The 26781-nt window shown below is 31.2% G+C and overlaps 1 protein-coding gene across 1 annotated transcript in view; it reads left to right on the forward strand.

The window, feature by feature from the left end:
- LOC139523108 (meckelin-like) overlaps nt 1-23524 on the forward strand; it is a 39434-nt gene extending 15910 nt beyond the window's left edge. Inside the window, exons 6-21 of the mRNA XM_071316887.1 lie at nt 682-747; nt 1359-1430; nt 2026-2159; nt 2690-2951; nt 3462-3525; nt 3863-3955; nt 4515-4580; nt 10177-10349; nt 13008-13262; nt 13759-14197; nt 14716-14924; nt 15868-15987; nt 18696-18803; nt 20967-21069; nt 21715-21857; nt 22222-23524. Coding sequence (XP_071172988.1) covers nt 682-747; nt 1359-1430; nt 2026-2159; nt 2690-2951; nt 3462-3525; nt 3863-3955; nt 4515-4580; nt 10177-10349; nt 13008-13262; nt 13759-14197; nt 14716-14924; nt 15868-15987; nt 18696-18803; nt 20967-21069; nt 21715-21857; nt 22222-22302 — 2388 coding nt within the window. The 3' untranslated portion in view covers nt 22303-23524. The remainder of the gene's footprint in view (nt 1-681; nt 748-1358; nt 1431-2025; nt 2160-2689; nt 2952-3461; nt 3526-3862; nt 3956-4514; nt 4581-10176; nt 10350-13007; nt 13263-13758; nt 14198-14715; nt 14925-15867; nt 15988-18695; nt 18804-20966; nt 21070-21714; nt 21858-22221) is intronic.
- Nucleotides 23525-26781: the final 3257 nt, after the last annotated feature.

Here is a 26781-nt window from a genome sequence, read left to right on the forward strand (position 1 = left end):
ACAGAATTTAATAAAAAACATTACAATTATATTTTCTCTTCGCAAGAAAAATGTCTCCAGCATGCAGTATGAATACATGTATCTTGGCAACTTTTAATTGACGGAAGAAAATTGTATGCAACTGTCATGAACCCCAATAATTTAGAAAATATCAGTTTTTATGCTCCACCATAGTGGAGGGGGCATTAAGTTTTACCCTTGTCCATCTCTACTGTACATCCGCACATACGTCGGCACGTATGTCTGCACAAATGTCTCTAACTTTAGTTTCCCTCAACCAAATGTTATAAAAGTGGACACAATACTTATTACCACAAAAGATATATAGATCTTCAATTTTGGTGGTGTCACTTTAATTATTTAGAATTATGCCCCTTTACAAATGTAAAATTACTAAATTTTCCCTTTCTATTCTCTAACTTTAGTTTGCCTCAACCAAATGTTAAGAAACTTATTCACAATGTTAACTACCACACAACTCAGATCAAGTACAAATTTGGGTAGCTACACTTTTACAGTTCTTCATTTATGTCCCTTTATAACTTTGTATGCAAGTTGGTGCATATTCTCCCTTAATTTATAAATTTATTAGATATAAATGATTTTTTGGCAAGATTAACATTGACCTGTAATTTAATTTCTTTTGTTGCTAAAAACTATAATAATGTGTCTATATTTCAGGCTGATGGTTTATGCCTTCCATCTTTGCCTACACTCACTAATGTCCTCACAACTGTACCACTCACAGTAAGTAGCCAAACTGTTATATAGATTTTTATTGATTACGATATACTGTTTATAGTTAATATTTATTTTTTAAGGTTGATATACTATGGTAGAAAAAATGATAATGTTCAAAACTGTGGTCTCAAAAAAGTCAAATTAATTTTTAGTAATGATATTGTTGTCTCCCACTGTAATATATATTCCCCTATGAGAAAATCCCCTAGTTTTGGTTGAATGACTATGTAAAATCTTTGGTTTCTGTTAAGTGTGTCATGATATGTTGTTCCTCCTTTTTTTTTGGCTTTGAAATTTGATGTCGTGATTCAATTTAGGTAGTTTATTGCTCCTTTTGTTGTTTGACAATCATATTACTTATTTTCTTAATGCTTTTCCTGCATACATGTTTTATTCTTTCGATTTTTAAGAAGAAATTAAGACAAAAATCTGACAGGTATTAGTTTAAAAAGCAGATTGTAAATTCAGAAATGATTGTAATGGATGCAGCTTTATCTAAAATTGCAATACTAAACCTTTAAAAAAAGATTGTGCATTCTTCAGAAATCACAATTATAAATGTACCCAATAATTACAAAATTTACATAAAGTTGATTTTAAGTTTATTTTATTTACAGAATGGTTTCGCTGCACAATTCTCTGAGCTTTTAGATAAACAATTGAAGGCATCTTATCTTATGTGTCAAGAAGTAAGTCATGCTATATGTAGAACTAGGCAAATCACAATGCAAATGGACATTTTAAGTGATAACTTTGTCAAATTAGTATTTTTATGTTTAATAAAGTTTGAAAATGCTAGCTGAAGCATAGGATTACAAAAAATACACACCAATATCTTGTAGAATTGTAAAAATAATAGTCATTGTTTTCTAATATCAAATTGATTTTAATTTTATGAAAAAATGGATTAACATTTTTTAAATATTTTGTCAACAAGCATTTGAATGTGAATATGGATTCTTTATGGAATATTCTAGAACCAGCATAGTCAAATGCAAAGCTACTTCAAAGTAAATTCATGACAAGGAATATTTTTATCTAAGAGATCTTTTTAGTTTTTTCCTTGAAGAATAAGAAAAGGATGATTACTTTTATATGAATAATGAGACTATTTGCTGATTCTTTATAATTTGAGAAAAAAATTGCAGTTCATATGAAAGTCTTATAATAGTGCAAATGATAAAACAGAAAAGCATTTCATAAATCTCACAGTAAAAACTCATGTCATTGAAATACTATATGTTCTTTTCAATGCATTAATATTGACCTTGTATATAATTTCAGAACAAAAATGAGACGGCATGCCAGACATTAGGTAATATGTGTGCATTGACATTCTTTGAATATGAAGATAGTTTACAAAAGACTTCAGCATGTAACCTGTACAAGAATATCATACGGGATAATCTGGCTGACTGGTATGTGGTTTTTATTTTATTTTTTAAAATAAAAATATTTGATATTACAAAAAAAAATTCTAAAATAATCAGTATTTGCCCAAAAACTCTACGAAATATACCAGCTTATATTTACATATTTTGAAATCTTAAGACAAAGAACTGAAAAATTGCTGCTTCTTCCATAATCCAAATAAATTGACCATATTTGGCAGTTCTTTAAACAACTAAAAGCTACTTACACGCTGTAACTGGAGATTGTCTGTTGAAGCAGTATAATTGTTTGATATTTTAATTGAACTCTATTAGGAATGCATTTTTGCCTGATATTTAATTCACTAAAGTTGGTATAGTTTTATATTTTTAGGAAAAACATTTTTGCCTGATATGTACTTTGTGCAAGATGGTTTAATTGGTTAATATTTTCAGGAAAAACATTTTGCCTAATATATACTTCACACGAAATGATATAATTGTTTTATATTTTCAGGAAAACATTTTTGCCTGACATGTACTTCACACGAGATGATATAATTGTTTTATATTTTCAGGAAAAACTTTCTGCCGGATATGTACTTCACGCGAGATGGTTTAATAGCACAGGATGGAGATAGAGTACTTGATGATGAGTCTATAACTACAACCTACACCTTTGATCCTCCAATGAAAATCAAGATACTAGCAGCTAGCTATACACAGAATGGAGAGTTCCTTGGAATAGACTCAGTACTGGGGGGCAAAATTCAGCTGTGCTCAGACACCACTACTCGACTTAATGCAGCCTTTGTTTTTGGCACATACTACTCACATTCAGTAAGATTTCTTAGGATTTCATCAGTGACTCAAAGTATTATTTTTTCATGTTTTGTACTCCATTATATAAATTCAACTTTTAAGTTAATAACCTTTCAAAATTGTAAAATTATGGATTTATTTTACTCAAAAACTTGTAGAGCAAATAAAAACCAACAAACCATGTTATATTAGAAAAAACCCACTGAAGAGCTATTACGTAAATCATTCTAACAATACTGTCAAGTGCAATGTAGATAAATTAAACAATTGCATGAATAAGAAAATCTTGAAAATGTTGTAGAGATAAAGTGAGTTTGAAGAATTTGTCTATCATTGTTGGTTCACACTATTGTAATAGCTACAAAGGGGAGGGAAATGAGTTGTTGTTAAAAAAATTAATTCAATTCCTGCCCTTTTTGTGTCGGAAAAATTGACAAATCAGAGAATCAGATATAATGTTAGCATGATTTCAAGAAACTGATTGGATTATATATTAGTATTTGTTTTAACTATTGATTTTATTTGCAGTGTTCCATTCCAGCAATAGATTTGTGGGATAAAACCAAATATAAACCAGAGTTTTATGATCTGTGTATCCTTTTATGACTGCTATGCAATATATACTCATCAATAAGACCAGTTATATTTAAGTTTTGTTTCTCATTGCAATTGATTTGTTTTTAGAAAAATAGCAGTTTCATATAAGAATAAAGAGATGTGGTATGATCATCAATGAGGCAACTATCTGCTAAATGATCAGCAATTCAAGATCAACAAAATAGAGATTTTTATTCCCGTCTTCAATGTTTGAGAGTATTCATTGTTAGATATGTATATAGACCAAGGTAACAACACAGGCTCTTTGGAGCTTCTAGTTGAAAATGTTAAGAATTTTTTGGAAACAATTTAAGTCTTTAACTCTATACAAGTCCTTGATTTTGAGCTTGAGGATGGACGACAAATTTATCCAGTACCAATAAAGCTTAATGACTACTTGCACAACAGACGGAATGTAAATCAAGGTAAGTTAACTCCCTTTGCTTATCTTTTACAACATTAAAGCTCAGTACTTAAAACAAGATACAATTTTGTATCATTAAAGGGAGATTCATAGAGTCAATAGAAAAGGAACTTCATAGTGAATAAATTCCACATGTAGTACTGTGTTAAAACATTTCATGACTTGTTAATTTTTGTCAAGAGAAAAAAGTCATAAGTGTCAGTAAAAGATATAACTTGGATCATTCCTTTTCATATATTTTTAACATTGCAGAATTGGTCTCATGATTTGAAAACACATGGAAATGCTATTTGGCCAAAACTTAGAAAATATTTGTAGAATAACTTATCGAAGAATTCAAATAGAGAAAAGTATTCGACGAGTGACCGAACAACACATTAATTCACGAATGCATGTATATTTATTTTTTGATTAATATTTATTTCTAAAAAAATCACCTCTAATTTCAAATTATTTGTTTTTTATACTGTATATATATATATATATATGTGTATGATAAGCAAAATGACTTTGCAGAGAGAAGATAATTAGATATGCATTTATTACTTTATTTTGAACAGAATCTGACAGTAAAGAATGGCATTTAGTAAAGAGATTTTTCTTGGTGGACAATATAGCTACAACAGGTATAATATTTAGCAAAGGCCAAACAGGGTAATTAGATCAAATATAGCTTAAAAGCTGACCTTTAAGTAGAAGACTTAGTTAAAGTAAGACTCTTTAAGGTAGCATGATACAAAGATTTTATAACTCCGATGCCCAAGTTTTAAAATGCTGTAACTTTCTTAATAATGCTTGAAAATTTATAAATGTGGTAGTTATGGATAGCTAACAGATAATTCTTTCAAATTAATGCAATTTTAGTGTTATGCACCAATTATAATGTTAACTGTGTCTAAAATATTTTTCACCAAATTTCCACTTTCAAATGAAATTAGCTTCTGCATAGGTATCCCTAGAGGGTTGATTTTATTATATGTTGTTCCTATGGCCATTATCTACAAAATGATGTCTCAGATTTCAGATAGAATGTATAGAACAAATTTTACGCTTAATTAAACATCATCTACTTTTATGTGGTTAGGATGTTTACACTAATTAGAGATTTATGAGAGAATGAAATACCATAGGAACAATTTGAGACACCCTTGTGAAGCCCATGATGTGTTGATTAAGATTTCTTTAAAATTTTCTGTATAGTTAAAATAAAAATAAATAATAATAATCTATTTTATTATTGTGTCACATATTGATTGACATACATATCATACAACAATATTAAAACATACATAGAACAATCAATACCCAGCCATATCATTTGGCTTATGAGACACATTGCACAAAATATATATACATGTTCTTAAAAATCCAACGATACTTTGAAATACTGTATTTTTAAAACTAATAACTATGATTTTAGAGTATTTTCAACATGATGAATAAAACTTAAGTAAATATATTTAAAAATGTTTCGTAAAAAATATTTACTTTACATACATCTAAAACTTCACACATACATACATCTAAACCTTCACACATATATGTGAAAATATTTACATTAAGATATTGCGGGGAAAAATCAACTGATATGCATAATTTAAATAAACTAATTGAATTAAAATAATTGTCCACTGTTAAAAAATTTAAGTAAAAAATTTATGTCGCATGAAAATAGTTAAAAATTATGTAAATAATTTACGTCGCATAAAAAACTTATGAATACTTTTACATAAAAATGGCTGTATCTCGGAGCAATTCATGATTTGTATAAATTTTAAATCGTCGTTCAAATTTTCAAAACTATTAATATGTTGTGAACATTCTGAGTAAAGGTCATTATATAGACAACAGTTCAATAAAAAATGTTTCTCAGTTTCAACACTTTTGTCAGAGCAATAAACACATAAACGGTCTTCAACAGGTATTGGCGGCTTGGTGTATCTTCCAGTCTCGATGGCTAACGGGAGCGAGCCTGCACGAAACAGGGCCATTACACGTCGGTACGACCATGGAATAATTTTTGACACATACGGTTCCACGGAACAGTTGCTTTTGTATTGCCTATATGTCCTAAGTTTATTTCCATTGTCTTTTCCGCGATCGTTAAAGAGTTCTCTCTGCCATTCTGTATTATTTAAGATGTTAACTTGTTCAGTGACTTTTTTCATGACTACTTTTGTACTTAATGATACATCACTAACAATGTTTCTAATTTCCAATAAGTTCACCATCTTGTTCACCTCCGTATTCCAGCCTTTACGTCGACGTGATATCCAACTCCAAATATCATATACAGTTCTACTTTGATCCATTCGTGTTAGTTTACACAGAAGCCGAACGCATGAAACACGCTGTTTATTCAAACATGATGTCCATCCTAAGTCGCCCATAGTAGAAATATTAGACGTATTTCTACCAACTGATAAAAAGTACTTACAGGCTTTATTTTGCACAGAGTTTATTACACTAAACGATTTTGTTCCCCAAATTCCACTTCCGTACATTAAAATAGGCTCCACCATTGAGTTGTACAATTTTGTATAATCTTTATATGACATACCACCGGATGAAATAAAACGTCCAAAAACAGCCCCTAAAGCTCGGCTTGCTGATTTTGCTAGTTCCTTGGTATTTTTTTGTAAATGTAAGGTGTTCGTCAAGCCAGATCCCAAGGTATTTATAAGAATCAGTTATTGTTAAATCATAATTACTACATGTAAAATTAAAGTCTGAAATATCAAACGATTGCGGTCTAAAGTGTACAACTTTAGTCTTTTCTGGGTTTATAGACAACTTCCAAGATGAGCACCAGTCTGTCAGGACATTAAGCATGCGCTCTAAACTTTGTTCGTCCGGTGCGAATAAGGCAATGTCATCAGCATAAAGCAAAATGCTTAATGTTCTTTCACTTAAAGACACTCCACAGTCAAGACTGTTGATACGGTCGGCTAAGTCATTTATATATACAGAGAATAATGTAGGCGAGAGAATACATCCCTGTTTAACTCCAGATGACACATCAAACCACGGTGTTAGCATATTATTCACTCGAACCGTGCACTGAACATCTTCATATAATGATTTTATTGCATTTAAAAATTGGCCATGAATTCCCATAACTTGAAGCTTGTACCAAAGCAAATCCCGCCTTACAGTATCAAACGCTTTTTTCATATCCAAGAAACATACGTATGTTGATTTACGGCTGATTTTTCTGTCATTTAGAATTGAATATAATGCGAAAATGTGTTCTTCACAACTGCGTCCACGCCGAAATCCATTCTGCTCATCACAGAGACAGTCATTTTCTTCAAGCCATTTGCTTAGACGATTATTAAGTACTGTACAGTATATTTTGCACGGTACGGATATTAAAGTTATGCCACGGTAATTCAGAGGACATCTGTCGTCGTTTGCTCCAGGTTTTAAAATTGGATTTATAATCCCACTTGTCCACTCATTTGGTACCTGTCCGAGTTCAAAACAACCCTGAATAATTTTGTACAGCAATTCAATAGCGGCATCATTCTTTAAAACTTCGGCTGGTATATTATCAATCCCCGCAGCTTTCTTGTTTTTCGCATGCGCAACGGCTAGTAAAACTTCCTCTCGTGTAATTGTCTCATTTAACTTAGTTACATCTAAATTTGAATCAAAAGTGTCATTTGCTCGTTGGTTTTCTGTAGATTCACTTGTAAATAATGTATGAAAATCGTTTTTCCATTTGTTCAGAACATCTTCTTTGTCCATTTTCACGTTTCCATTTTCATCAACGACTGCCCATGGCACGCATGTTTTCCGTTCATTTACTATTCCGGTTTTGCCGATGGACCTCACAAATTCATCTTTATTAAAGGATTCCAGTTTCTGTTCAAGTTTGTATTGTTCGTCTTTCGCATATTTCCGTTTATATTTCCGATTTATTCTATCAAAAGTTTTTCGAGCATCACAAAATTCTGTTTTGTACTTCTTTTTAACACTATTTGAACCTTACCATTTTAACCATCTTTTTTCAGCTTCACAAGCCTTGTTCCAATGATTCGTTAAATCATCATTCCAATATGGTTTATATAAAGTTTTTTTACGTTTACTTATTCCGTTATTAAAAGATTTCTTCGGTAATTTGTTTTCCATTTCCCCGTGTATCAACATTTGAAATTCATCATACGCAGTTTGAACATTTTCAGTAATTCGAATTGAATTTTCAATATTCATGATAACTTCATTGACTTTTGTAACTATTTCATCTCTATTCATAAAATCGTTTGGTAGATTTGTCACTTTAAATTTCTTGTTTTGATCATCCGAGTTAATATCGTAATTTGTCGTATTAGAGTCATATTTACATCCGATAATTAAATCACAAAGTAACAGTGAATGATCTGGGATTTTTTCAGGCATGTAATTAATTTCATTTATACATTGGGACATCGTTAAAACACTAAAACTATGTACATGTTCTATATCCTCGTATGGTACACACATATAATCAACGACAGAGCGTCCCGCGGGCGCAATATATGTGAATTCGTGGTCATTGAAGCGGCCATTCAACATTGCAAAATTTATGTCACATAAAAAATTTATAAATTTATCACCTTGATGATTTTCACAAAAATCTACTACATTTCGTGGTCGTATTATATCGACGCCTTCAACATAATCACTGTTTTGACCAACTCTTGAATTCAAATCTCCACAGATTATTATTCGACCTAAATTTTGGTATTCATGAACTTGTTGTAACAGATTTTGAAAATACATATCCGAATCTAGCGCCCTACTTGACTCTGCTGGCGGCAAATAACATACAGCCACAATAATCGATATATCACAGAATTTTGATTTAAATTTTATCCACATAATTCCCTCAATTTCCGTATCTAAAAGTAGTACATTCAATGAATGTAGGACGTCTTTTTTCACAAGAACTCCAACCCCCGCAGATCCCCGGGTAGCATTTCTATGTAAATGTTTTCGATTTTGACCAAAGAAGGTATAGCCAGGAATATTCAATCTTTCATCACCACGTAAAAAAGTTTCAGTTAATGCCAAAACATCACACTCAGAATATTCAAGCACACACTTTCTAAATTTTGCATTGTCATTATCCTTGAGAGACCACCCCCTACAATTCCAGACACCAAGCCGCAAAATGTCCTATTGCTTAAAGAGATGATAGAGCTAAATTCATTCAAGTGAACTGACCTAGATTTTGCCACTAATTACATAATAATTGATTACATAATGATTGCATAATTAAAATATTGCATCATTTAAAAGATTAATCTTTTATCTATCTATACATACCTCATTTATTATTTTTATGCATTCATAAGAAAGTTACAGCATTTTAAAGTTAAGTGATTGGAAGTAAAAAAATCTTTGTATTGTGCTACCTTAAACATGGTTTATTGTTTTGTGAAAGTCTTGAGTATTGATTAGAAAGATGCCAGAAGAATACTTGGTTATGTTAAATCTGCAGTTTTTTTGCAATGTTATCATTAATCATTGAACAGTTCATAACTTGTTTCTTAAATTGGTCTATTTTAAAAGCCTTATAGCTGGAAAAAATAATATATTCTCATTAGAATACATTTCAGAGTCCAAAGTAAGCATTTTTAATATATCAAAATATTTTGAATTTGTGCATTTTTCTGACATAATATGTTATTCAACCAAAATGTGCTGATCATTATGTTGTATCCTTGGACATAAACATTTTCTGAATCAGGAGTCGTGGCCAAAGTTATTTCTATTAAAAACTTATAAGACCAACACTGACTTTACAACACAAATTATGCACATATAAGGAGTTATTACTTGGTCATTTATAATGTTATTGTCAAAAAGATGTTATTTTTCATCAATAGTAATATCAAAAATATATTTTATGTAAAATTTGTAGTATCTTGACCTGATTAAAAAAAAAAAGCATTACAATTTGGATGCCAATTGTAACCCTTCATTAACCAACATTTTCAATATAGACTTTCAAAGAGCTGTCATGAACATCAAATTAAAAAAGCTTTTAATTTGATAAAAGATAATCACTAATCTTTCATTTCTGCAAAAATGTTGTCCTTTTATACTATGGGGATATAAAACTTATTGAATATTTGTTTTTAGGAGCAGCACAATAGCTGGTGCTCACCCAGTCTTGAGAATAATTGTCTTTTAATACTAAAGAAATGTAAAACCTAATTGAATGTTTGTTTGTAGGAGCAGCAACAACAGCTGGTGCCCAGCCAGAGTATGTCAGATATGTCAAGTCTATAAGTATGAATCTTAAGTTAGTAGGAAGTACCAGTACAGGCCAGATTTTCCCGCCATATATCTCCATCACTTACGGAACTGTGTCACTTGTGGACGCACAGCAGGGAGCATCAATATCGGTACATATCTTTAGTGTATTACTTATATTTGATTTACATATTAACAAATACTTCATTGGTCCATTAGAAATTTTGCACAGGTTTATACCTCAGTAGATCATGTTGCCAAAACTACATTTGTAATCACTATGCTGATATAACTTTGATATATATGTTTGCACATTACACAGTTATTCAGGGAAAATCTGCATACAGATATATGTATCAGACATCAGAATACTAGTTCTAATTATTGCAATACCACCCAGTAGTAATATTCACGTAACTGAAAACCTCAAAATTTTTTCTGAATTAACAGTATTTTTTTTTTGTCTATTTGCCCATGAGCAAAGAGGTTTTCAAAATGGTCACATGTTGACCTTATGTGAAAAGATATACCTTTTTAAGCAGCATTTGCATACTTTTTTTTACACATGCTGAAACTATTTCCATGAGTGCATTCTACTTATTTTTGTGCAAACTATAATTATGCTTTTTTCAAGATGAATAAAAATTTCATTTGAATATTTTTTATGAAAATTGATGTTTGGGAAATGTTTTTCATAATTAGATTGTGTATAGGAATATCAAACTATGTGACATGTATGTATAGGTCTAATGGCTGTAAATTCAGGATTTATTGTCAGGTTTTTATTAAGTTGAAGTGTACATAATTAAACTACACAATGGATTTTTTTTAAATTTCACATATGAAATTTGCTTGAAAAGTTACACCAGAAAAAAAAAAGGGGGTGTTACCGTTTTCATTTTTGAGATGAGAGCTGTTGAAATTAACAGCATGACCTTTGAACAGAGGTACTCTAAAAATAACCCCTGGTTTTCTGGAAATCTTACATTAGTATACTTTGGAGGGCATTAATCCTCAAATTTTAATGCTAACTCATAGACAAGTAAATTTTGGCTCAAAATGGTCTAGATATATTTCTCTTTCACCAAAAGTTTATTTCTTCAAATTTGTTGGTTAGGTCAAGTAAACAAGGACATCAAAAGCACCATTTTGTGCCAGAGTAGGGCTAATTTTACGTTCTAAATTGGAGGGAGTAATTGGTGGTCTGACACCTTAACACAGTGCAACAGTTGTCAGAATGAATTGATCGGTTTTGATATTAGGATGCTATCGAAAGGTAATAGAACACATTTTCACCTCTCATTCCACTAAATATTAAATTGCAGTTACAAGTTGCACAGAACTTTCCTGACCTCTTTTCTTAAACCGTAATAGAAGGAGGTCCAGATCCTGAAATCCCGGGCTTAAAAACATGAAATCCTGATGTCCCGAATTTGAATAAATTTAAATCCAGACATCCCAAAATTCTGAAATAGAGTTCCTGGTCCGGAAATTCTGAAATAGAATTGGATTCTGAAAGGGTCAATCCCGAAATCCCAGAGTCCAGATAAGGGTCCTACCCCCTCGTAATACTATATTCTATTCATTCATAATCTTGAATCATTGAGACTTGTTACTTCAAACATGTCAAAATTGCATTCTCTAATTTTGAATGATGCACACAGGCAATTTGAATTGAAATGGAATTTGATAAAGAAGAAATGACATGTTATATTTTATCTTACATGTGTACTTTCAATTTCTAAATTTAGATTTAGTTTTCCCATAAATTTCGGACGGAATAGAAGACACCTGTCTATTTTCTGCATATGTAGAAAAAGTTGAAAACTGGGAGCTAGTTGAATGACATAGTTTTTACTTATTCTAAGATAAATGTTAGAGTGAAACAACTTTTAAGTTACTGAGTAATTTTTTTGGGCCTAATTTGTTTATTTTTTGTTTGTTTTCTGTCTTTGTTCTTCCGACATGTAAGTGTTGTACTAGTTGTCAAACTATTCTTTTGGTATCGTCTTATTTCTTATATGAATATAAATCATGTCCTAAAATTTTCAATTGCATAAAATACGAACATGTCAACGTCTTTTCAATTCAACAATTAAATTCACACGTCTTTCATTAATTATTTGAAACCTATTATAAAACTTAAGTTGAGTACTGTGTTTTTTGTTCAAGACTACAGCTTTTTAAAACGATATTGTTAGGTCAATTCGGGTTTCATTTTAATTAATTTGATATCAATTGTTACATGTTTATTTGTTTATTTGTTTATGATTTTGTTGTGAGGCGTTTTTTTTCTTTCTGTTGATATCCTAAACACGAAATGCCTTCTCCTTTGCGTCTAAAACAAAAAAAAAACCAATGTTTTAAAGTCAGGCTGCACACAGAACAACGTACAGAATGCTTTGATTTCTAATTGGAGTAATTCAGATAATTTCTATGAGGTTTTAAGATGTGCTTGTTGGATCCTGATAGACCGCAAAAAGTAGTTTCTCTTTCGTGTGTCCTTTCTTTGAGTAAGGGAGATAACTTGTGTAACTAACGACGAACGTTTTTAATCCCGTATTACGCTAGAGGTGTGCAATTACATACACTTTGCCTTAATGGGAATAATGCGTCTAACTAAGTATCTCATTTTTTAAAAGAACTCACATTTGATATATGATGCTTATATCTGCACACAGATTTTCATGAAATCACAATAATTACACGTGCATTTCCATTCAACAATAGGTCTTTAGCAATGATAAATGCATGCAATAATTCTGAATTTACAATAATTAATTGTCCATTTGTTCATATTTTATTTTCAGACATCATTTTCAGTTGATTACGAATATGAAACTAGCAAATACAGACGAGATTTTCAGATTTCTGTAGGAACGCTGTCAACCCTGAGTATTATCTATGCTGGTTACAGGACATGGGTGTGGTCGAAAAGAGCGGGAAAACCAGCTATTGACTTTCAGACGATCATCAATTTCTTGTTCTTCGCATCAGGATCTTTGGCTAACATCTTCTTTGTGATTACATTTGGTATAGCATTCTATTTCCTGACATTCTTCAAGGTCAGTATGAATAAAAGATAGATTTCCATTGAATTAATTTGGTCTAGAGTAACTTCCCTTTGCACAATGTGGTATGCCAATGAGGGCAAATTCATATTAACCATCATCTTGTTAAAATGACCACTTTTAAAACCAGCTGAACTTTAGTTTAGAGAAAAAAATGTTTTTTATACAGTTGTCATTTGTTAAGCATTATTCAAATAACGTCCAAAAAAATTTGCCTGCCAATTGTGAACATTCATGTACAGCAAAATCCTATAGACAGATTTGTTTTATATTTTCTTACAATTTATGTCCACTTTAAGAAAATTGTTATATTTTTATTTAATTGTAGTTTCATGGGTCAAAATTTCAAATTTTGAGTAGATGAAATACAACTTTTGTTTGGACAGATTTGAAAAATATCTTCTTTTATTTTTTACATTTCATGAATGTATATATATGCCCTTTATTGGCTTGAACTAAACAAATTAATTTAAACTTTACTTTCTTTTAGGGACAAAATACTGTTTTCTTGTTCCATATCACAGGATTAGCAGAAAGGGAATGGCTGGCATTGTTTGGGTCAGGATTTGCTTTGAAATGTCTACAGATGGCTCATATGATAATCATGCAGTGTACAGCAGATGTATTCTTAATTGATTGGGAAAGACCAAAACATGTGGTTGCTACCTCAGAAAAGAAAACAGGAAGTAATGTGTCTATTTGGCGTACTTATTTTGTAGCAAATGAATGGAATGAAATTCAGACACTGAGAAAAATTAATCAGATTTTCCAGATTTTTGCTGTTATTTTCTTCCTGAATGTTGTTGGATTTGAAAATGTTGCAACAAAAGATCCAGATGGCCGAATCATTAAAGATACAACATCATACAGGGCTGAAGATAGTACAATGTTCAGATATGCCATAGGAGCATCAGTTTATATTTTAGTTGGTAAGAATGAATGAAAAATTTGTTATGGGGAGAATATTGGTTTCATAACCATTGAAGTTGAAATGCTCTTACTTTCAAATTATTGTTTAAAAAACAAACATAAATTAGCATTCTGAACATAAAAAAAAACATCTTTGCTTCAGTTATTCAAATATTAAAAGATAAAACTTATGTCTGTTTATGTTACCAACCTGCACCGTTAGCCACTAGTCTGATGCCCCAAACTAGAAAATATTAATTAGGACTGGAGAAAATTTTCATAATTTAATATAGTCATATAGAGACAAGTTTTGATACTTAGTTTCTAGAATAGTAAATAGAATTGTTATGGGCGCATACTATGTAACAACCATCGACACGTTTTTAAAATCTTAACCATGCTATCATAAGAACTGAGTTGTAGCATTGTTTTTTCTTATTCATTATTAACAATGTCAGAGTTGGAGGTGAAACCTATAAACATTTCCATAAAATATCTAAATGCAATGTTCATATAGTAATTATTTTTATTTTTGTAGCACTATGTCAGTGGATTTTCTTCACATTGATATATGAGAGGTTTGTAGAAGATAAAGTTCGACAGTTTGTGGATCTTTGCTCTATGAGTAACATCAGTGTGTTTGTAATGGCACATGCCCAGTTTGGATATTATGTCCATGGTAAATCAGTACATGGGAAAGCTGATACCAACATGGGGGATATGTTTGATATGATGAGGAGAGAGGAGGTATGTATTAGGGAGGGTTATTGTTTTTATATGACCTCAAACATTTTTTGTGGTTGTATATTGGTATCTCGTCGTCGTCTTCGTTGTGGTTGTTGTTGTCTGAAGACAGCTGGTTTTGGGACAAAAACTTAAGTATAAGTTAATAGAAATCCATGAAGTTTATACACAAGGTTTATATCCTCAAAGGGAAGGTTGTGATTGATTTTTGGGGGTTATGGTCCAAACAGTAAAGGAATAAGAGCCCAAATGGGCCCAAATAAGCATTTTAGTAGTTTCCAGGCAACAACTTGTGTTTAAGTGTACAAATCCCTCTGAAATTATACCACAAGTTTCCATACCACAAAGTGATGGTCAAGATTTACTTTCGGGGGTTATGGCTCAAACCATTTAGGAATTGGGGGAACAAAACAAGGCTCAAAAAGATTTAAAAAAACATGAAGGTGAATTGCTGAAATAAAAACTGAAACAGTCATTTCAGGGAAATAAAAATAAAACCATCTGAAAATAATCCTAATTATGATAAATGTAGAGGCTGATGAAAAAGCTTACTGAAACTTACTATTACGAAAAAAGATCATTGAATTAATACAATGACCATTACAAACCATTAAATTTGAGCACAACCAAGTCATATGTAGACAAAAGAAGTCTGTTGTGACAAATTATAAGCCTGTTTGGTATCTTTGGTGAGTTTTTATTACATTTGTAAAGGGTAAACATGCAGAAGATGGAAAATACCTACTTTAGAGCTGATTTTGATAATGGCATTTTTAAACATTGCATATAAAAATGATAAGAGAAAAAACTTTTCTTTAAGGAGCTTTTAACTTGAAATATCTTTAAACATACTATTTATCATACCTTGCAAAATGATTGTATAAACACAGTGAAAAGTATGAATAACGTTAATTTATTAATCGATATCATATTTTTTGATACACAGGACGATCTTTGTGGAAAGCGTGGACTGTTACCAGATACTGACCAACAGACATTTATGATGGCATTACCACGTAAATTAAGAGTCAAGTATGAGACAGTAATGTTACCTGTTGCTTTAGAGGTAAACATTAGAGGGTATATTAAAAAATGAAAAGCTGAATATTTATTTGTAACAAACAAAATTAAATGTAACCCTTTTTAGCAGTATTCTTCTTTTGCAACTCAAAAAATTTTTGTTCAATGTCGAAAATAATGAATGAAACAATGGTCCAGGGCTTCCAAAACGGTCATATATTCCGGTCCGGCTGGGCAAAGCATGAAACGGTCATATACTTTTTAGTTTTCAAGGCTTTTTCGGTCATTTTTACATAATTCACGATCTTTTTGACCCAACCTTTTGCCTTTAACATCAACACATTTCCGGTCATAAATGTGACAAGATGATTAATTACTATCAAAACAACACCTACTTCAATACTTTCTAAATTAAATCAAGTCTAATTAGTAGTTGGACAGCTGAAATCTACCTGTTCAGGTGACAGGTGAACTATGTTCAGTACCGGACATCGTATAAATTGATTGGTTTATTCACAATTATTTTCTTACATTTCAGAGGTTTTAATCTAATTGATTTAGTCCAAAAGATTAAAATTATTAGAAATTAGTATATTAATATGATTTGATGAAAAATTTAAAAAGATTTTAAATAAAAAAAAATCGTCAGAACTACATCGTATGAACTAGAACACGTGTGCGCATGTGCACAGGTGGGAAATTTAATAATGCATCCTACATTTCTTTAAAAATGCTAAAATTATCAATGAGACCTGTATCTAACGTTCAAATCAAGTATTTTGTTGAAGAAATAACGTGGAAAGAGCTTCTTCTCTCAGTCGTGCTTTGTAAAACGTACACGGATTTTACGTATCTGTTTATGGTCCATGTTTTACCATTGTCAAGTCAACTTCCGGTTGAAAACGAAAGTAAAGTTTTTGACAATGTCATTTTGCACAAATAAAAAGTCTACGGCAGATATGAGCACGCTGATGTGCACTGCCAATTTAACAGTAACATCCTAACATCAAATTCATATCATATCAAAGTAAAGTTTAAGATCGTTTTTTTTTTTAATGTAATGTCAATCATTGGAATGGCCATCTGATTACCATAATTGCCTTTTGTGACTGAGTCTTAAGGGATTAAAATCGGGATCAGATATGAAATGTACGGCTGGCTCAAATATTTTTTGGAAGCCCTGCAATGTGGTCCAGTCAATCTAGCATAAATTTGACCCTAACCCGAAAGTAATTGCAACAGAAGATTTTTAAGTTTTAATCTTTAGCATTATACCCCAAATATAAACAGAAAAAAGTCTCATAAAATCCAACTTGAGGAAGACTTAAAAAATCACCATTTAAAATTCCAATGGAGATTTGCATTGAAAAGGGAGGTAACTCTTGCAAAAAAAGGTAGAAATATCAATAAAAATTGATACAAAATTATCACTTTACCGCTTCTATTCATCAAAATGTTTTGATTCTTGATTTATTTTAGCGGTCTCTAGAGTATAGCAAACAACTCCAAAGGTGTTTTCATATCTTGTATCAAGCTATAATGTAGATTTCGTAATTCATTAATTGACCATTTATTGAATTTTTCAACATGTCGAAGGTAAAGAATCTCAAATTTAATCAAAATAATTAAGCATGTATTCTTCGTTTTGTGGTTTAAAGTTTCTTTAGATAAGTAAGTAGCTGAAAAAATATAATATACAGATATAAACAATACCAAATTTTCACATTATTTTTTCTAAATGGTCACATAGCTTCAAATTTGCAATTTCTTTAAAGAAAAATGCATGAAAAAAATAAAACTACCCATAACACTTCGGTTTTGTACATTTCATGAGCAGAAGATTATATAACTTAGTAAAATACAAACTTATAACCCTATCAAAGTATCACACTTAACATAAATTTCAAGAAAAACAACCAAAAACTGACCAAAAAAAACAAGAGTTATCTCCCCTCCCAATGTTAATTTCCATAGGAAATTAAAAATGCTAATTTTGAGTTTTCCTCAAGTTACATTTTATGGGACTTTTTTCTGTGTATATAAAGGGCATAATGCTATAGATTAGAACTAAAACATTTTCTGTTGCAATTAGTTTGAGGTTAAATCTTAGTTTGACTGTACTGCTTTGGATCTAGTTCAGTTTCCTTATTGAATAACTGCTTAACTATTTTTGTAAATATATGAAAGTTAGGTTTAAAAGTTTGATCTAAGAACATAAGCTGTAGAGACTTATAAACAGTTATACCATTGTAACTACAATTTTGATCATGTTTTTTTTTTACAAAAGTGAAAATGTATGTTCAATAAAAGAAAAGTTGTTTTAATGAAACAGATAAGGTGATTTTTTGTTTTATGATTGATATAATTTCACAATAAGCCAACATAATTTTATATTATTTTTAAAAGTTAATCAATTATGCATTGAACATTCTGATGACAATTTTTTCAAAAACAAAAAAATAAATTTAAATTTTCAGAAATGACATGTTGACCAGTTGCAGCTAGCGCTTTAATGATAGAAATTTAAATGTTAGTATTAAAATAGTTGAAAGGACTTGTTGCTGCTAGGGCTTAAATGCTAATTTTTTTATATGTTAGTATGAAAAGAATCAAAAGACAATTCTAATAAACTTTTCTGATTAGTGGTAATTTCATTTGAATTTCTGTGCCTGGGGAATTAGAATAAAAATTGTCTTTATACCTCTTCATAGACCATACTGAAATATGTATAGAATGTTATATTTATATTTACAGGGATCTGGTGCAGTAGGGGGCGCTGGGAAATCAAAAGAAACTATCATAAATACAAAGACTAATGCATATAATGTTGTTAATAAATTCCTTGCTGGATTTGTTGATCATGTAAGTATATAAAATACACATATCGTTAATCATTGCCAATTTGATATCTGTGCACAGTTGTCATTTCCTTTTTTGTCACACATATAAACGTTTTATATACCTGTATACATTTTCCTAAGTAGTTAATGTAACAGGCTAAGGGTCTGTTTACAAAAATCTATCCATCTATCTTATCTTAATTCTCTCCGCGCTAGAATTTTGCATAAGGCCTCCATGCTGCTTTACCACCCTTTTCTATCTTTTGCTGCTGTTCAGGTCATGTTCCAACTTGTACATCCTTATTCGTTCCTTTCTCTCTCTGTTGTTCTTCTCCATGTAGTTTTTAGCCTTCCTCTAATTCTTTCTTGTTGTCTCTTTCATGCCTTAATATGTGTCCTATCCATGTGCAGTGTTTCGTTCTTATTTCACAACTGATGTTTGTGGCGTTAGCAATTTCGTTTACTGTTTTGTTTGATATTTTACTTTGCCATTTTATTTTTAGGCTCTTTCTTAGGCATTGGTGTTCTACAGTATTTAGTTTCTTTTCTTCAAGGTTTGTGAGTTTCAATGTTTCACATCCATACAATAATACAGGTCTTACTAATGATTTATGCAGGTGTATTTTTGTTTTTTCGGCCAATTCCTCATGCATACCATATACTTCTGAGGCCATGGAATGTCACTCTTGCTTTCTGTATTCTGTTGTTGATGTGACCACTTCCTCCTCCTTGTTTAACTGCTCCAAGGTATGTGAACTTGTCTACATCTTCTACTTTCTTGTTGTATAGTGTTATCAACTCTTTACTCTTTGTATGCATTGATCTAAGAGTTTAACATTTTATCCATCTATGAGGGGTAGAAGTGGAATGTTTGTTAGATTATGTTTAAATGCCTCCCGCCATAGAGGATGAGGCATTAAGTTTTACTCTTGTCTGTCTGTAATGTTCGTTCGTCCAAAAATTGGTTTCTGTTCCCAGATTTTAGTTTACCTAAACCAAATGTTATGGAACTTGCATTCAATGCTTTATATTATTACAAAACACATATCAAAATTTGAATTTTGTTGGCTTCACTTTTACTGTTTTAGAGATATGCCCTTTTACAAATGGAAACATTACAGAATTTTTGGTTCTTTTCTTTGACTTAGTTTGCTTCAACCAAATACTATGAAACTTATACACAATACTTATTACAATAATACACAGATCAAGTGTGAATTTTGGTGGTGTCTCTTGTACTGTTCTAGAGTTATCTCTCTTTGCAAAGGCTGGAAATGGAAAAATTGCTGAAAAATAATGGAAAAATTGCTGAATTTTTCGTTTCTGTTCTCTAACTTTAGTTTGTCTCAATCAAATGTTATGAAACTTATGCACAATGCTTATAACCACTAGTTTAATCCATAGCGGCGTTCGGTCACAAGTTGTCTTATTTTTTATATTCAAATACCGCGATTAGTTATTCTTTTTATTACATTGGCAAATGGCTTTTTTTATGAAATTAATGTAGAAAATGTAAGGAACTATATCTTTTTCCTACGCATTGACAATTTGTTTTGATCCGATGTTATCGACGTCTTGACAACGCCTATTGTTGTATGACATCAGAGAGTGAAATAACCACGTTTATTTCACATGTGAAATTATCTGTTTTTATTTAACTGGGAAATCAATGTAATATATTGCAACCAATGTAATAAGTTAAAATATTTCAATTGTCACAAAGTTTTAAACTACTTGGAGGTTATCCTAATTGAAATTTATACATCTAAAAATTTGATGTTAAGGTTCTTTCTGCATGTTACTTTAAAAATAAGGTATATCCTTGTATTAAAATCAGTTTTAATACTACTAAGGGTTTTAATGACCTTGGCTACCCTTCACATTTTTGTCGTAATACTTTTATATAAAGAACTCACAGATTTGCTACCTTTAGTAAGAATGTTTCATAAATGAATTTATTAGATTGTGTAGAGATTTCCAGTTCAGCAATATAGTAAGCTTTTTTATTTACCTGATTGAATACTATCAGAATTACTCCTTTTAAAAAACTTGACATTTGTTTGTGGAGGGCTTTGAATTATTGTCTAATCATATAGCAGATGACTTCCTTCTTATCAATAAAAAAAGATGACTGGCAGCATAAGACAAAAGATAAATTTTATAACATTTACAATTTTGATTTCAGTCGTTAAAAGAAATAGACTATGTGGTCAAAGACAAAACACTTTTAGAGAGTATCATGGACACCGAATTTCTGGATGCTTCAGAGAAAGGAATATTTTATAATGGTATGTTCAATAGGCAAAAAAGTCAAAATATTCTTTTCAGTTGATTATATCAATTAATATCGTATACTTAGAGCAAATAGTTTTTATGCCCCACCTACGATAGTAGAGGGGCATTATGTTTTCTGGTCTGTGGCTCCGTTCGTCCGTCCAGGTTAAAGTTTTTGGTCAAGGTAGTTTTTGATGAAGCTGAAGTCCAATCAACTTGAAACTTAGTACACTTGTTGCTTATGATATGATCTTTCTAATTTTAATGCCAAATTAGATAATTACCCAATTTCACGGTCCATGGAACATGGAAAAGGATAGTGCGAGTGGGGCATCCGTGTACCTTGGACACATTCTTGTTAATTTCTATTGTGTGATAATAGCATTACATTAACATAAATTCCATAATATCTGAATTGTTACTTAGTGGGCTGATATGTGCAATTTGTTAAATGCTTCACATTATAAATGCATGCCTTTCGGCAATGTAATCACATGGCATTTGACATCACTTGACAAGTTCCAAGAAAATTCCAGAAAATACATCTTAAAGGAATATTTTCAGTGAAAAACACAACAAAGTTGGATAGAAAAAAAAAACATCAGGAAGAAGGAAAATACATTAAGAAAATTTATAAAAACTTGGATTTTATTTTGCAGATGATGGCCATTCATTTGACAGAGCTTTGTTTTATGGTAATGAATCAGCCTTGGTGGTATTTGACACACTACTATTCTGTATAATAGATTTGATATTTCAAAACTTTGTTCTGGCTGGAGTGCTCACATATCTAATCACAGAGGTAAGACTTTATTTGCAATTATTGGATAAATACACATAAGTGTTTAAAAATGTTCACTGTTAATAAGGATAATAAAAAATTAGTAGCGTTGAGATATGTAAAAACCTGCTTTAATATCGATAAAAATTTGAATACCAATTTTATTTATTCATAGTTTTGTTACAAAGAGTTTAGATGCATGTCTATGTTGATATGTCGTTTGTAAAACATATTTTTTTTTATTAAATGTTTTTTTCTATTCAGGAGTTAATTGCACTGACACTAAAAACTTGGTTTGAATAATGATAATGTTGATATTTACAAGTAGACTCAGCTGTGAATTACTAGTCCATTACATATGATTGAAATACATTTTATTTTACAGTTAATTGCTATGGCCAGAGACAGTGGAGGAAGATGGAACCTGGCCAAGAAAACATTAGTGGACAAAAGATTTTTAATATAATGTGATTACATAGTGCTGTCATTTACGCATCAACATTCCAAAGTCACTGATTACATGATACTGCATCAATGAACTGTGCCATTTGAATATAAGAGCAACAATTCTTAACCTTCGCTCATTTGATAATGAAATGCTGATATATGTATCATAAAGATAGATGGTATTTAAGAACATTTTGTGATTTAGAGATATATATGTACATGTTTATGTAAATATATAAACATGCATTTATACATATAGATACATAGAATATACAAAAAAAGGTTATGTTGAAGCGGTGCACATAGTTATATATTAAAAGTTGAATACATAAAAAGAGTTTTAAAAGCAGCATTGTCAAGTGCTTTCATCCATCTTGGGACTTTTCAAGACCATGAAAATATACATATATTATATGTATGTGATTTTACTCATTAAATCAAAATTAGAAAAGATATGAATAAAAAGATTATACATCAGCCAAAGCTTTAAGCAAGAAGATGTTGTAGAATTTTCAACATTTCTTTATATTTTGGAATTGATTCTGTAAAAAAAACGATTTTGAAATTTAATTGGTTATTTTCCCTCACTTTATGTAATTAAGTTAGAATTAATCGATACATCTTAACAAGCTAGCATTTGTTTATGTTTAAGCTCATACATCATTCTGAATGAACAGTGTTATTGTTTATGTGATATTACTATTGTTGTGTTAGAGATTTATAGTACTGAAGATTGTCAAACTGTCATATCATACTTCACCATATCCGTCCTATATTTATTTTATACATTTATACAAGTATATTTTATTCTGAAGATCTGATAAATTTATTGTGTTTTATATGTGCAAATTTTTATTCATTGATTTATTTTTTATGTTTCTATTGAAGGTTTGAAAAACACTCCTAATTGAATTACTCTTGCTGAGTATGCTATTATAATGCTCAAATATATAGCACAAATTTTCCAAATGACTATTAACCGTAAGGATTCCTATTTGTCCCAAAAGGTAGCTAATTTTTGAAAACCAATTTAATATGAGAGGAGTACTTTTTATTTTTTGTTTTCAAAATAGATTTACATGTATAAACATTATTAGGAAAAAGAGTTCTAAGAAATTTAAATAAAATTTAAGACGAATTCATTATTATGATATAGAACAACTATTATGAGGTTGTGTAAATAAAAACTCGTACATGCGCTAAATGTGTATAGAATTATAAATAAATTATGTATTTAATGATATTGTGTTTGTGTTTACTTAATTTTTTGCCTGTATTCTTTCATCTATGCCAAAGGACATGTATTGAGTGGGGTTTAATGTGCCAATTCATGAAAGCAAACTTCAGCTCAATATTTTGTGTGAAATGATGTTTATAAGCAGCTTCAATGCAATATGCCACCAGGTGAGGTCTATATCACTTTTTAGCTCACCTGGCCTGAAGGGCCAAGTGAGCTTTTCCCATCACTTTGCGTCCGGCGTCCGTCGTCGTCGTCGTCGTCCGTCGTCTGTCGTCCGTCGTCTGTCGTCCGTCGTCGTTAACTTTTACAAAAATCTTCTCCTCTGAAACTACTGGGCCAAATTGAACCAAACTTGGCCACAATCATCATTGGGGTATCTAGTTCAAAAAGTGTGTGGCGTGACCCGGTCAACCAACCAAGATGGCCGCCACGGCTAAAAATAGAACATAGGGGTAAAATGCAGTTTTTGGCTTATAGCTCAAAAACCAAAGCATTTAGAGGAAATCTGACATGGGGTAAATATGTTTATCAGGTCAAGATCTATCTGCCCTGAAATTTTCAGATGAATCGGTCAACCTGTTGTTGGGTTGCTGCCCCTGAATTGGTCATTTTGAGGAAATTTTGCTGTTTTTGGTTATTATCTTGAATATTATTATAGATAGAGATAAACTGTAAACAGCAATAATGTTCGGCAAAGTTAGATTTACAAATAAGTCAACATGACCGAAATGGTCAGTTGACCCCTTTAGGAGTTATTGCCCTTTATAGTCAATTTTTAACCATTTTTCATAAATCTAAGTAATCTTTTACAAAAATCTTCTCCTCTGAAACTACTGGGCCAAATTAATCCAAACTTGGCCACAATAATCTTTGGGGTATCTAGTTTAAAAAATGTGTGGCGTGACCCGGTCAACCAACCAAGATGGCCACCACGGCTAAAAATAGAACATAGGGGTAAAATGCAGTTTTTGGCTTATAACTCAAAAACCAAAGCATTTAGAGGAAATCTGATGTGGGGTAAAAATGTTCATCAGGTCAAGATCTATCTGCCCTGAAATTTTCAGATGAATCGGTCAACCTGTTGTTGGGTTGCTGACCCTGAATTGGTAATTTTGAGGAAATTTTGCCGTTTTTGGTTATTATCTTGAATATTATTATAGATAGAGATAAACTGTAAACAGCAATAATGTTCAGCAAAGTTAGATTTACAAATAAGTCAACATGACCGAAATGGTCAGTTGACCCCTTAAGGAGTTATTGCCCTTTATAGTCAATTTTTAACCATTTTTCATAAATCTAAGTAATCTTTTACAAAAATCTTCTCCTCTGAAACTAATGGGCCATATTAATCCAAAGTTGGCCACAATCATCTTTGGGGTATCTAGTTTAAAAAATGTGTGGCGTGACCCGGTCAACCAACCAAGATGGCCGCCACGGCTAAAAATAGAACATGCAGTTTTTGGCTTATAACTCAAAAACCAAAGCATTTAGAGGAAATCTGACATGGGGTAAATATGTTTATCAGGTCAAGATCTATCTGCCCTGAAATTTTCAGATGAATCGGTCAACCCGTTGTTGGGTTGCTGCCCCTGAATTGGTCATTTTGAGGAAATTTTGCTGTTTTTGGTTATTATCTTGAATATTATTATAGATAGAGATAAACTGTAAACAGCAATAATGTTCATCAAAGTAAGATTTACAAATAAGTCAACATGACCGAAATGGTCAGATGACCCCTTAAGGAGTTATTGCCTTTTATAGTCAATTTTTTTTTCTCTGTTACTAATGGGCAAAGTTCATTATAGATATAATTGTAAGTAGCAAGAATGTTCAGTAAAGTAAGAACTTCAAACATATCACCATCACCAAAATACAATTTTGTCATGAATCCATTTGTGTCCTTTGTTTAATATGCACATAGACCAAGGTGAGCGACACAGGCTCTTTAGAGCCTCTAGTTTTAACTCCTTGTTCCTCAGGTATTAGGTCCATAGCCATTATTCCCGTCACAGTTGAAAGGTTATCAATCAATATCTGTTTTACCTTCTTTATCACTTTTGTGTCAATGTTCGGCCATATCTTTGGTTATTTATATGCCCCATTTTCATGCCCCTTTTATGGGCATAATGTTTTTCTGTCTGTGTGTCTCCGTTCTTCCATCCATTCATCTATCTGTCCGAGTTCAGGTTAAAGGTTTTGGTTGAGGTAGTTTTTGATGAAGTTTAAGTCCAATCAACTTGAAACTTAGTACACATGTTCCCTTTGCTTAAAAAACTAATGAATAGCGAGATTGACACAGTCTTCCAACTTTTTCTTGTTCAATACGAAAATGATGATAATTTCTGGCAAAATATAGCTACACCTATAGTTACGAAAATGTTAACACAAAAATAAAACATATTTTCCATTCATAAACGAATCCGAAGTTGTGATGAACAATGAGGTGACATGAAATTGACGTTGCACAAAATATCTCTTTCTTCCTATGTTAGTAGATAAAGACATTAGGATTGCTGATTCACTCATTGATTTGTGTTAAACACCACTTTCAGCACTACTTGCAATTTCCTGGTGGTCATTTTTTATTTGTGAATGAAGCAATAGTGCCGGTTGAGAACCACTGACCTTTGGCAGGAAAATTGACTGCTTTTCAATTAAGGATGTACTTAGGTGAAATTTTTAAAAAATCAAGAATTTTAAAATTAATACTATATTAACATCAAAAGAGCATTAGTTCAGGGACAAAATAAGCTAAAAATCTTGATAGGTCATCAAGCTCCATTTCAATATATTTTATTATTTTTTTTAAATGGGGGAAAAAGGATGAATTGTACTTTTTCCTTATATTTGCATTGCTATTGTTTGTGTTAAATAAAAAAAAAGAAAGATGTTACTGACAGAACAGTTCTTAATCTGATGATATAAATTTGAACACTGTACTATTGACTTTTATATGTAAGAGAAAATTTCATGTCATAAAAGGTACTAGAAAACACACTAGTCTAATTGGAAGAAAATTTAAATGAGTAACGACTTAAATCACATTTACACACAGAAAAGCACATTGTTTTATTCAATAATATCCATGAGCTTCAAGACAAAACTTATTTTATGACTTGTTCATGCTTAGGTGAAAACATAATTCTTGTCTGTGTAAAATTTACAAGAAGTCTTTCATTTGTATGTACTTATTATACATTAGAAGTAAATTCATTTCAAATTTATGTATGATACAATCCAAGGAGTGTAGTTCTGAAT

Source organism: Mytilus edulis, chromosome 5 (assembly GCF_963676685.1).
Source record: "Mytilus edulis chromosome 5, xbMytEdul2.2, whole genome shotgun sequence".
Lineage (NCBI taxonomy): Eukaryota > Metazoa > Mollusca > Bivalvia > Mytilida > Mytilidae > Mytilus > Mytilus edulis.